Genomic DNA, 13,437 nt, shown 5'->3' on the forward strand with positions numbered 1-13,437 from the left:
CTAACGTTACTCTGCTTTCTACTTTGTTGTCGTATTTCCCTTTTAGATTCAAAGTGGCATTTGATGTTACACCAGGTTCAGTCATGATTGGTGCCCTCATGTTGTTTCTCTCTCCATTCAAACCTAAGGTAAGGAAGTATCAGGAAAGAAACATCGACATTTTGTTGATCATTTTATTTACAAGAAGACAGCACAGACATATGAAGACTCAATTTCCGACTTCATCTAATTCTAAGGTAGCAGTTAGCGACAGATTTCAAAATGACTTGGAACCTAGGAACATAAGAGATACACGTTTTCCTTTATAGAGTACGGCAGCACTCTGTACTTGTCCATGTTCATAAGTGTTTGCTAAATATTCGTCCCCAATCACCAGACATTAATGTCTGAAAATGATTAATTCATCGACTTACAGTTGGCCACGCTCAGCGAGGACAACTGCCACATCTTCCACTTTAGTGCTGGAGCCCCTATTGGCGCTACTGGAACTGAATTTGTTGGAGGTCTGGAAAGAACTGCTGGAGAACTTCTTTGTGGCCGCACTGCCACCACCTTGATGAGACTTCACTGAAGCAACACGTTGACCAGCCAGTACCACTGCCACACTCTCACCGGTCTGACCACTCAAAGAACCAGAGCTTGATCCAAGTGAGGAGGTTGATGAAAACCTGGATCCAGATGATCCAGACGAGAAACGAGAGCCAGAGGTGCTTGAAAACTGAGAACCGGAACTACCACTGGAGCTACCTGATGAAAATCCAGAACCGGCACCACTGGAACTGCCTGATGAGAATCCAGAACCGGCACCACTGGAACTGCCTGATGAGAATCCAGAACCGGCACCACTGGAACTGCCTGATGAGAATCCAGAGCTGTGACCACTGGAGCTGCCTGATGAGAATCCAGAGCTGTGACCACTGGAGCTACCTGATGAAAATCCAGAACCGGCACCACTGGAGCTGCCTGATGAGAATCCAGAACCGGCACCACTGGAGCTGCCTGATGAGAATCCAGAACCGGCACCACTGGAACTCCCTGATGAGAATCCAGAACCGGCACCACTGGAACTCCCTGATGAGAATCGAGAACTGGCACCACTGAAGCTGCTTGATGAGAATCCAGAACCGGCACCACTGGAACTCCCTGATGAGAATCCAGAACCGGCACCACTGGAACTCCCTGATGAGAATCGAGAACTGGCACCACTGGAGCGGCTTGATGAGAGTCTAGAACCGGCACCACTGGAGCTGCTTGATGAGAATCCAGAACCGGCACCACTGGAACTCCCTGATGAGAATCCAGAATTGGCACCATGGGAGCTGCTCGAAGAAAATCCAGAACTGGCTCTGTGGGAGCCAGTGGATGAAAACGTTGAACCCGCACCCTGGGAGCTGTCTGAAGAGAATCCAGAGCTTGTACCAGTGAAGCTTCCGGCAGAGGATCCAAAGCTACTGCTAACTGAACTTCCGACGGAAGATCCAAGCTTGGCATTACTTGAGCTCTTGGTAGAAGATCCAAAGCTGGTGCCACTTAAACTTCCAGTAAAGGTTCCCAAACTGGTGCTACCAGGACTGACTGAGCTGCTGGAACTGCTTGAGGAGAATCCAGAAGTACTGCTATCTACGTCTGTTCCAGTAGTCACCTTGGAGATATCTTGCTCACTAGTGACTCTAGTAGTGGCACCTTGATTAGACACGATCACTGCCACATTCTGTCCGTCATGACTAGAAAAACCGGAGCTTGATCCTCTTGAAGATGAAAACTGAGAGCTGGAGCTTAATCCAGTTGAAGAGGTAGAAGAAAGCTTAGAGCCTGAAGATCCTGAAGACAAATGAGAACCAGAGGTACCAGAGAATCGAGAGCTGCCAGAACCTACACCAGTGGAGCTAAGAGAACCAGCCCCAGTCGAGCTGCCAGATGAGAATCTGGAACCGATGCTGCTGGAACTACCTGATGAGAATCCAGAACTGCCACCAGTCGAGCTGCCTGATGAGAATCTAGAACCTGCACCAGTCGAGCTGCCAGATGAGAATCTGGAACCGGCGCCGCTTGAACTACCTGATGAGAATCCAGAACCTGCACCAGTCGAGCTTCCAGTTGAGAATCTGGAACCTACACCAATCGAGCTACCAGATGAGAATCCAGAACTGACACCAGTCGAACTGCCCGATGAGAATCCAGAACCTGCACCAATCGAGCTACCTGATGAGAATCTGGAACCGACGCCGCTGGAACTACCTGATGAGAATCCAGAACTGACACCAGTCGAGCTGCCTGATGAGAATCCAGAACCACCAGCACTGGAAGTGGTTGATAAGATTCCAGAATTAGTACCAGATGTACCTGTGCCAGAGGAAACTTGGAAGACAGATTGTCCAACAGTAACTCCAGCAGGAGCACCTGAGCTGGCTAGGACAACTGCTGCTCCTTGACCAGTAGAACCAAAGCCTGATCCAGTCGAAGTGGTGGAGGTAAACCTGGATCCAGAAGATCCAGACGAGGAGGTGGATGAAAACCTGGATCCAGATCCAGAAGAGAAACGAGAACCCGAGGTACTGGAAAACTTAGATGTGGAACCACCAGTGGAGCTGATTCCTGAAAGTCCAGAACTACTTACAGTATTGCCTGAGCCAGTAGAAACCTGGAAGGCAGATTGACCATGAGTAACTCCTGCAGGAAAACCTTGACCATCTAGGACCACTGCCACACTCTGACCAGCAGATGTTCCAGTTCCGGAAGAGGTAAAGGACCCAGAGGAAGAGCCTGAGTTTAAGCTGGAAGAAGTAATGCCAGTGCTAAGGCTGGAAGAACTATGACTCGATGATCCTGATGAAACTGAAGCGCCAGATGATCCCTGGATAACACTTCCAGGGAGACCCTGACCTGCCAGGACGACTGCTACGCCTCTGTCAATCTGCTCTGCTGTTGAAGCAGAACTTGATGCAGCAGAAGAGGAAGAGGAAAATGTAGAAGAGGAAAATCCACTGCCTGAGCCACGTGCAGCACCGAAGGAGGATTCGCTTGCAGAGCCCTGAGAAGTGCCAGAGGTGGAAAGGCCTGTCGAGGATCCAGCAGTAAATGAAGCGCCAGGAATAGAGGAAGAACCCCCATGGTGACTGAAGCCTTTCTCGTCACTTACATACGTCACAGTGAAGGTTTCGCCACCAGGGACCGTCCGTCTGTTGGTTGCAGGACGCAGGGAACTGATTAGTAGGGAAAGCCTATCACACATACACACACACACACACACACACACACACACACACACACACGGCTAGAAACATATGCAGAAGTTCACTTAGCTCTTGCATCTGATTAGCATATGTATCAAGAAATACTGGTTGATACCAACAGCTGTGACCTGATGTAAAGGTTTAAGGGTTTGACCATGACATCTAAAAGAGGATTTCGATAATCATTTCACCATTTAGACTTGAATTTGACGGAGTGATATAGCCCACTGAGCTTTGAAAAATGTCTAATAAAATTTTCTTTTACTGAACTACACAAACTATGTTATCTACGTGTCTAACGAATATCCCTTGGTATTTCTATTTGTGTCTGGCCCAACGACAGAACTTATACTTATACTTTTTCACATCCCAACGACTTGCGTCAATGAAATTAAAGTTTGAGTTAAAATGATTGTAAAATACCTGATATAGATTGTCTGATTAAGAGATTTAATAGCAGTCTTCTAAAGTGTGTGTGTGTGTAGAGGTAATGATCCAATAGTCTGTTGCTGTCTGAATCCATTTGTAACCAACACCAAATCATGTATCCACTACTTTGTATTTCATGTTGCTCAATACATCAGTGGCGTCGTCAAATTTCATAAGGGAATACAGGATCCGTAACACCTTATACTGATGATGAAGGCGAATAGGAACATACATTTTTGAAGGTATGAATGATCGGATATTGGTTATTTTTTAATCAACGTTGAACAGCTACGAAAACCTTCAGTCTATGCAAGTCAGATATCACTAAATATATATATATATATATATATATATATATATATATATATATATATATATATATATATATATATATATATATATATATATTATCCCTGGGGATAGGGGATTAAGAATACTTCCCACGTATTCCCTGCGTGTCGTAGAAGGCGACTAAAAGGGGAGGGAGCGGGGGGCTGGAAATCCTCCCCTCTCGTTTTTTTTTAATTTTCCAAAAGAAGGAACAGAGAATTGGGCCAGGTGAGGGTATTCCCTCAAAGGCCCAGTCCTCTGTTCTTAATGCTACCTCGCTAACGCGGGAAATGGTGAATAGTTTGAAAAAAAAAAAAAAAAAAAAAAAATATATATATATATATATATATATATATAATGTTTTGTAATTCACTTACGAGTAAGAGCCGGAGATTGCTGGTTGAAGGTCGTCTTGGTGATGTTGGTGGTGGTGGTGATGATCCAAGCCACCAAGCTTGGCAGCCACCGTCAGCCCCACCAGGGTTGTGAACACCACCTGCAACAGGAGAGACGCGACCGTAAGTAACTGCTTCTCGAGTCTACCGACGATTATTGCCGTAGGTGTTACTTGTATACGAACCTTTCACTATAACTTTCCTTAACATTTATAAGGATATTGTTCACTGTGTGTAGAGTTGGTATACGAAACTATGATTTCTATAGAATTCTCTTAACTTACCAACCACGACCTAAGAAGTGATTAACATATATAGGTGAAGTGGTAGGACTGTGGATGCCAGATACCTGGGTGTAGTGGTAGGACTGTGGATGCCAGATACGTGGGTGTAGTGGTAGGACCGTGGATGCTACAGATGGATGAGTAGAGTGTGTGTTTCTGGCCTGGCAGAACGCGTATGATAACTATATCTAACTTGAAGTTCTTTAAGCAGTTGGACTTTCAGGTAGGTATAAAGAGAAACCCTTACGATGGATAGAAAAATATTGAAGTGAAAGGGAACTGAAGACACGTATCAGATGAACCTACTGGTAATGGGTTGAGGTTATCAGCTGGGAACTGCAGAGTTCCGTCTTAGGGGCCGCCGTATCCAGTGATCTACCTTAATGACTCGTTAGAATGACTGGACTTGTATAGGGATCTGTGTACAGATGACAACGAGGAATGCATTGAATTACAAAGGGACTTCGACAACCTGGAAAGTTGATCTGATACATGGCTATTGAAATTCAACCTAACCACGTAAGTGGTCAAGGATGAGAATGGAACACGGCAAGGCCTTGATATGAAGATAATGTGGCTAGACACGAGCCACAGGGATCTGTGATTGAGAGGAACTTCAGGGCGAACACTGTGCCTCACCCTGTCGCCATCACATCAGGAGAATGGTGGAGTAGGCAAACTGTCTGCTGGCAAACATCTAAATTGCTTTTATTTCCATGGGGAAAAATATTTAGTAAGCTCCTCACGATGCATAGCAGAACCAGATTGGAATACCTTTCTCAAATCTAATCACTGCATAGATAAACGCACAAGGAACTGATAGAGAATGTTCACAGGAGAGAAACAGAGATAGTTCCTGAAACATGAGAGCAGAGACTGTATGAGGTTAGAGGCCATACCTCTGACCACAATGGAAAAGAGAATAGTATAGGGTGACTAGATCATAACTTCAGGTTTCAAAACCAGTTTGATGAAATGGATAGAAAACTCTTCTTTCAGAGATGCAAATACAGAGGAATCAAGAAAACATAGTGACACTGACCTTCACTGAGACGACTACATTGAATTCATTCTTCTTTTAGGACTAAATTTCTATCAGGCGTTATGTGAAGTCATCTAACCAAACAATGTGATCCCCGACAAAGCATAGAATCAAACACTCGTGACAAAGGAGAGCATTTACAAACAAGGAAAGCGAGTCGTGCATTACCATGAACGAGGACCACCAATCAGTCGTCAACTTCAAAGAAATCTATTCATGAATGAAGCTATTCTTCGTGGGTGACACACTGCATTGTGTAAACCATCAATAACTGAACAGAAAATGACCTGATTTCTAAACTGATCACAAGGGGTCGAAGGCTGAGACATGTAAAACAATTTAGTGAGGCAGAGTGTAAGGTATTAGTGTCACAGTTCCGAAACATCTTTGAGAATTTAGTTTAACAGGCCTAAGGGGATTTGGGTTCCAGAGACAAGTGTATTATAAGTATAATGATGATCACGATCAATGTAGTCCATAGACTCTGCTGCATGAGTATCTAGTTGATGGATTTCCTATAACGAATCCTTGTGTTGCTGCCTTCCGTCTCATTCCCGTCCACTAACACAACTCACTCACAGCTCGTATATTAGACATTATACCTCCGCCACTGTCGAAGTTTTCTGGCACTAGAACTGTTCCTGTGACCGACACAATCTACTCCCTGCCATTGACACCTTGATAAACACGAGTCACTACCTGCCACTGCCTATGTCTCTCAACCCTTAACACAACTATAAACTACCAACAAGGCTCTTGCTCCCTGCCACCACCAGAGCCAACATCAGCGCAACACTTACGGCAGTCTTCATCTTCCTGCACTGGCTGTTGATACCAGTGTGAGGAACAAGGCGAGCAACCTCCTTTATATACCCAATCAGCCGTCTAGTCTCCCCCTCTACCCAACTCCACCCTACTCCTCCTCTACTACAGTCACTTATATAATACCACTTCCCCACACGACCCATTCTCAAGCACCTTTACCCTTCCTTAAGTTACAGTATCCCATTACACTTTCCTCTTCTCACACATTGGGTTTCCCCCCAGGATGCTTCCTTCTCTCCGTTGTTTCCAATAGTCTAGATCCATTTAGTCTCCTCAATCCTATGTCCTCGTCACTCTGTCAAGTTTGGCAACCATCAAGACCATCTGACCCTGTCCTTTCCCAGACTTGGTTCTCTCAAAGTCTCCTCAAGGATCAGTCTCCTTTAAGTTCCCCTCTCACAGTCCTACCCAAAACCAGCCTCTTGCAATGTCTCCAATTCACTCCTGTATCGGGCGCAACCCTCTCTAATTTTCTGTCTCAATCTTTGGTCAACTACCGGTCCATTCGAAGTCCCCGGACCCACGCCAGGCCTTCAGCAAGTTATCTTCTTCCACTCTACCTCTCCTCCCTCCTCCTTCCCCTGTCCCGCTGCTTGTCGAGGCCTGGCCTTCTCCTAGTCCCTACCCTTTTGATCCTTCCCACCACAGTGCCCTGGCAAGTTTCACAGAACCTGTCGGGCTTCACACAACTCTTGCATGGCTCTCCCCATACACTCCACACATCCCAGGCCGTCAAAACAATAGAAGTGTCGAACACTGACCCATGCTCTAAAAACGTGGTCAGGTCCGCGGTCTATTACACCATACACTACGTATAAAGACACATTTAACCATTTTCTATTACTCTCACTTAGTGTCTCATTTACAAATGCTGGAATCTACGATCAGAAATCTTAGTGATATCAAGGAGACTTCGAAGCAAACAAGTTGATAGGTTTTTCTTTTCCTCGAAAACTAAATCTGGCAAAATAGGCTACACATCTTTAGTGTTTCTACCTTCTTCATACGCCGCCAGTTTCTCATCCCGAAATCTAACATGTAGATTCCAGTACCATATGGCTAAAAATCAATGGCTAGTTGCTCTTCTGATGAAGAAATGATATGACAGGTCCTCACCACCAGTTAGCTCACAGAAGAATTGAATGTGTGCTACGCCAGGGCTCACAATGAAAAAGTAAATTTTAAGTTACCAAAAGGAGAGGAAAATGGTACATTTCCGGCAACCTAACCTACTAAAGGGCTTCCTGCTCTTGTGGCAGTTCAGGCACAGTCAAGTGTTGTCAATCCTCAGTGAGGACGGTGATGTGGCTGGAGGAGGAGCGAGTGGGAGGAACGAGGATTATGAGTATGTTGAACTTACACGTTTAATCTAACATTTTTTTGTTCGACAATTCTTTTTTGTAAACGCTCAGAATAAACCCATGAAACAGATACAACAGCGAAGACAGAACAATTCTAAGCGTATAACTATGTATGGTAGATTGAAGACGTATGTCTATAAGATCAAAGTGAAAATAGGTTAAGATTGAGGTGTTGCTTGATTGTCTTACGATGCGAAGTGTTTGGAGGTGTTGGAGGTGTATCTAAAATGTCAAAGAATAAGTCCACTGTGGAAGGTGTGAAGGGAAATGAGAGGTTGTCAGTGAAGGGAGTGGGTTGAGTGTTGCGAGAAACCTTCAGCTTGAGAACGAGTGATTCTCCAAATGAGCACAACAGAGAGGTTTACCGAGTGACAGGTACATTGTTATGAACATAACAGTAGAGGTACAGATGCACCTTACTGTGATCAGAAGTGAGAGAGTAGGAAGCATCATGTTCAAGTGAAAGTATAAGGGTCATCAAAAGAATTTGTCAACTAATGTGTCCAGTGGGACCCAGAATAAGAGACTAAACAGAGTAGAAAGTGTCAATAATGGTTATGAATGTATACAGCACTTATTGTACATAGTACAGACTCTCTTCCTTCGGCTGCCTAACTGTCGGTGTATTCATCAAGTCGAATACCATAACACAATGTGGAATAGGGACCCACGGAATGAATCTATTCCTTGAAACATAGTTCTTGTGTAAGAGATGTGTGATAACAAAAAGAGTGGTTGAGAGACTAGAAAAGAGTGTGTTGAAACGGTTTGGACATATGAAGAGAATGAGTCAGGAAAGATTGACAGAGAGGATATATGTGTCGGAGGTGAAGGGAATGAGAAGAAAATCAAATTGGAGATGGAAGGATGGAGTGAAAAATACTTTGAGCGATCTGGCCCTGAACATGCAAGAAGGCGAAAGGCGTGCAAGGGATAGCGTGAATTGGAACGATGTGGTATACTGGGGACGACATGCCGTCATTGGACTGAACCAGAGCATGTGAAGTGTCTGGGGTAAACCATGGAAAGGTACTGTGGTTTCGTTGCATTACACATGACAACTAGAAATTGGATGCGGGTGCATGCTGCCTTTCTTCGTCTGTTTTTGTCGCTACCTTGTAGATGCGGGAAACGACGATTACGTATGAGGTACGAATATAGATATATATATATATTTGTTTCATATTGGTTTGCTGTTTACCGTGTTATCAAAGTTTCGCGGAGAACAGACGAAGAAAAGGCTTCATTTGGATGCATCCACTTTTCAGCTTTCATGTTTGATGTACCGAGACCACAGCCAACTATGCACAAACAAGTCTTACAGACCCTTTCATTTTTGACCCGGCTATTTAATATGCCCCTGGTTTTGTTCAACGATAGCACGTCGCCCCTTGTATATCGCTCCAATTCACTCTATCCCATGTACGCTTTTCATCCTCCTGAATGATCAGGCCCCGATTGCTCAAAATGTTTTTCACACCAAGTTTGAAGATGGATCCTGGAGCCGCCAGGTACTGGAAAGCGTTTACGGCACTATAAGTACTTTGGTTTCCAGCTCTATACGTTTTCATGATCAAGTGTGGAGTCAAGCAGTTAGAAAATGACAGCTTTAGAGTTTGATCATAGGCCAGTGCTCGGGTGGAGTGCTACTTGAACCCAGGAGGATCGACGGTGCCTTGAGCCGCGCACCAGAATAGCCTTAATAGATACTCATAAAAAATATTTCCCCCACCCTTAGAATACCCGACCCGCTCACTAACAGCTGTTAGCCACCCTAGTATTCCCCCATCGTCCAACAATTTCTTCATTCGTATCTACTCGGGTGTTACAACATGATACATCAAACTATTGTCTTCAGAGTCGTGTCCAAAAGTGATTCCTACAATGTTAATCTTTTGGAGTGTCTGACCCAGACGTTATGGGACCAGCACAGGAGGTGGCTACATGGTCCTCACCCTCCCTATGGGACCAGCACGGGAGGTGGCAACATGGTTTTCACCCTCCCTACCCCAGCGGCACCCGGGTAAACACACGAATGACCACGACAACATCCCAACCTCACCTCCCTCTTCTCTGCTTTTGTCACAGGAAAGGAATCACTAAGGTTACCTTTGGTTTTTACCGGCTTATGTTTCAGTAATTATATATTTGATCATCATAACCTATATATTATGGATGATTATATATTTGATCATCATAACCTATATATTATGGATGATTATATATTTGATCATCATAACCTATATATTATGGATGATTATATATTTGATCATCATAACCTATATATTATGGATGATTATATATTTGATCATCATAACCTATATATTATGGATGATTATATATTTGATCATCATAACCTATATATTATGGATGATTATATATTTGATCATCATAACCTATATATTATGGATTATATATATATATATATATATATATATATATATATATATATATATATATATGATATCTACATTACGAATTTCTGTTAAAACAATACAATGCAAATTGTTCCTTGAAAGATATATATCTTAAAAATCCAACGTGAAATGAATGTTCGAGAGAGTAATTAGAATCAATAATGAACAACAATCCTACCTTATCTACAATATATCAAGACTTATATAATATATTCAACAGATACAATATTTCGTGTTCGATATGAAAAATCTAGTTTATAATCAAGCATCCTATAGTCAAAATATACATTGAAACAACTATACATTTCTATTCAAAACAGAATAAAATTCATCTGAAAACATATCTAAAAACGTATCTAAAGCCTCTGTTGATGCTTCAATGTTACTTACAGTGGGTTTGTTCGTGTGGTAGAGGAGGGACCCCAGTGTTAACAGGTCGGTGTTGGACGACCTACTGCACTGGCCAGCACAGGGAAGCTCACTGTCCACACTGAGGTGGATATTGTCATGAGAGTAGTTCCGTATTGCTGGTTTGGTAATTAGGCAGTTCGTTCGTACCGATCGCCCAAGGTGTTCATAAATGCACGTCCTGGGGTATCGCTTCGTCTTGTCAATATAGAAAGCATTGGAGTTGATGCATTTATAAACTGGTAGACAACTGACGACAGCAACTACGTGGGTATAGCATCCTTGAACTTGATAAATGATTGAATCCTGCTTTAAAGACTACTCTAATATTAACTCTTGGGTAAAATTCACGTCATAATAGAATCAATTCCTTACCAAGTGTGTAACCTTCCTTGCCAGTAAACAAGATTAGGAAATATTTTACATCCGTAGATGAAGTTAATGGTTTAACTGATGTATATAATAATCTGTTTAGTGGTTTACCAGTATACACATTAATGAAGTTTAAAGGAAAACTGATATCATGCAAAATAGTTTTCAATGGTTCTACTTCAGTGAGGAATTTAAGATACTCAGAACATATATAAAACGCCCGTGTGGCCAGGGTTACCACCATGTTGTGTTTATATTCGCTCGGGATACAAGAAGCAGATATAGCGAAAAGGGCAACTGATGTTGGTTTCGTATATACTGACGGTGTGAAGGAATGCCCACAGTTACCTAATATCAAGAAAAGAGAAGGTAGCATTTTCTGTGTCTCACTTCCGAGATACATTTAATGTTGTTATTTTCAGAGTTCAAATGATTAAAGAATAAAGGAACATCGTCCGTAGACTTTCGAATAAAAGAAAATGTTATTCACATATCGTCTGTAAAACAAAGGCTAGAAATGTGATGGATTCTCCTCCAGCCGGCCACCTTCATGGTGATGCGTTAGCTACTGTTGGACCTGGTAAGGAACCGATCATCACACCATTCGTTTGTCTAAATGCAGCGCCCCTGAGCAACAAGAAAGACTCACTAAATGACATATAAAATGGTTCCTTAATCTGAGACTTAGTTAACTTATGAAGTGTGTTTGTATCTCTGATTAGGTTGTCAGTACAGACACTGATGGTTTGTAAGTGTGGGATGTGTACTCAAAGATTTTACGTCAAAGCTGCCATAATACAACGATTGAAATCCAAATTATATATTCATTTCACATAAGAGAAGAAACCCTTTATCGTAGATTGATTATCAGTTATCATGATGGGGTTGGTGTATTAAACAGAGACCATTATGTACAGAAAATGTGAACGATACTGTATGATAGGACCAAATTCAATACGAGATTGTGATATAGTTTCCCTAATCATGAGGTGTGAGGATAAAACGAACAAAGTCTCAAGGGATCTAAATGCGAGCGAAGGGAGAGGGGTTAATGATAACGAAACGTATCCACAGTTTTATGTATCTGTCTCCCCACCACGCAATATTCTGCAGTCTGCCAGAGGTGCATAAGGAGGTCTGTCCTTTGAGACCTAAATTCTCTGCGTCTGGCATCGTTACAGTCTAACGTTATTGCCAGCTTCGACGTAAGATCTTTGTTTACAAACATCCCATTCACGGAAACCATCAGCATCTATACTGACAACATATAAACCTATTCAGCGATACGAACACAGTTCATCATGGCTTCACCAAGTCTCATCTTAAGGTATCTCATCTTTATCATCAAGTGTGCAGGTTATCAGCGTGTGAGAGGACTAGTCTGCAGAAGGTAAGGAAAGGTCTTGTAAAACCAGACTGGAAAATACTGGATAGGGAGTAGCTCCCCAGGTGAAGCACCCATCATGGAGCCTGAGGGTTTGGGTGTAGCCATTGTGAATGACTCAGGCTTGGCAATTGGGAGAAGAGATTCAAGTATTCTTTGTTTGAGGATGCGTCGGAGAACAGCGTTGAATTCTATGCTGATATCTGTTGCCACTTGTACTGTGCGGGATGGGGTTTGTGATGAGTTGAAGCAGTTCAGGATTTGTTGTGTGAGGTCTGCGTGCAGTGTGAGGGTAGAGGGATTTTCTATGTAGCCGAACATCCCGAATGAGTGAGTAATTTTTCAAGAAGGTTGGATGTTAGTGACCGTAGTGATATACGGCGATAGAGGAACATCGTTCCAATTCACTCCTTTCCTTGCACGCTTCTCACCCTCTTGCATGTTCAGGCTCCGATCGCTCAAAATTTTTCTCACTCCATCCTTCCACCTCCAATGTGGTCTCCCACTTCTTGTTCTCTCCACCTCTGACACATATATCCTCTTTGTCAACCTTTCTTCATTCATTCGTTCCATATGTCCAAACCATTTCAACACACCCTCTTCTGCTCTCTCAACCACAGTCTTTTCTCTTTTTATTACCACACATGTCTCTTACCCTTTTATTACTTCTGTTCTCTCAGCTACACTCTTTGTTATCACACATCTCTCTTACCCTTTCATTATTTCCTTGATCAAACCACCTCACACCACATATTGTCCTCAAACATTTCATTTCCGAAACATCCACCCTCCTCCGTACAACCCTATCTATAGCCCATGCCTCGTAACCATATGATATTGTTGGAACTACTATTCCTTAAAACATATCCATTTTCATTTTCCGAGATAACGTTCTCTCTTTCCACACATTCCTTATCGCTCCCAGAACCTTTGACCCCTCCCCCACCCTGACTCAAT

The 13,437-nt window shown here is 43.0% G+C and overlaps 1 protein-coding gene across 3 annotated transcripts; it reads right to left on the bottom strand.

Annotated features, from left to right (window-relative positions):
- Positions 1-159: 159 nt before the first annotated feature.
- LOC139761732 (uncharacterized) lies at positions 160-6,625 on the bottom strand. 3 transcript variants are annotated; one of them, XM_071686135.1, is made up of 4 exons: positions 6,514-6,625; positions 4,370-4,488; positions 2,275-3,179; positions 160-2,238 (listed from the first exon to the last, which is right to left on the bottom strand). In XM_071686135.1, exons 1-4 carry the CDS (start codon positions 6,523-6,525, stop codon positions 410-412), a joined length of 2,865 nt encoding a protein of 954 aa, XP_071542236.1. In that variant the 5' UTR covers positions 6,526-6,625; the 3' UTR covers positions 160-409. The 3 variants fall into 3 exon arrangements, with proteins under 3 accessions (XP_071542236.1, XP_071542237.1, XP_071542234.1); XM_071686136.1 differs by having other exon boundaries at positions 160-2,112; positions 2,185-3,179; XM_071686133.1 differs by having other exon boundaries at positions 160-3,179.
- Positions 6,626-13,437: the final 6,812 nt, after the last annotated feature.

The sequence above is a fragment of the Panulirus ornatus genome, chromosome 41, assembly GCF_036320965.1.
Source record: "Panulirus ornatus isolate Po-2019 chromosome 41, ASM3632096v1, whole genome shotgun sequence".
Classification (NCBI taxonomy): domain Eukaryota; kingdom Metazoa; phylum Arthropoda; class Malacostraca; order Decapoda; family Palinuridae; genus Panulirus; species Panulirus ornatus.

Excerpts from the sequence above, each read along its gene's own strand:
- LOC139761732 (XM_071686133.1), bottom strand. Across the intron at positions 3,180-4,369 it reads GCAATCTCCGGCTCTTACTC|ACGGACGGTCCCTGGTGGCG; the intron begins GTAAGTGAATTA and ends TGCAACCAACAG.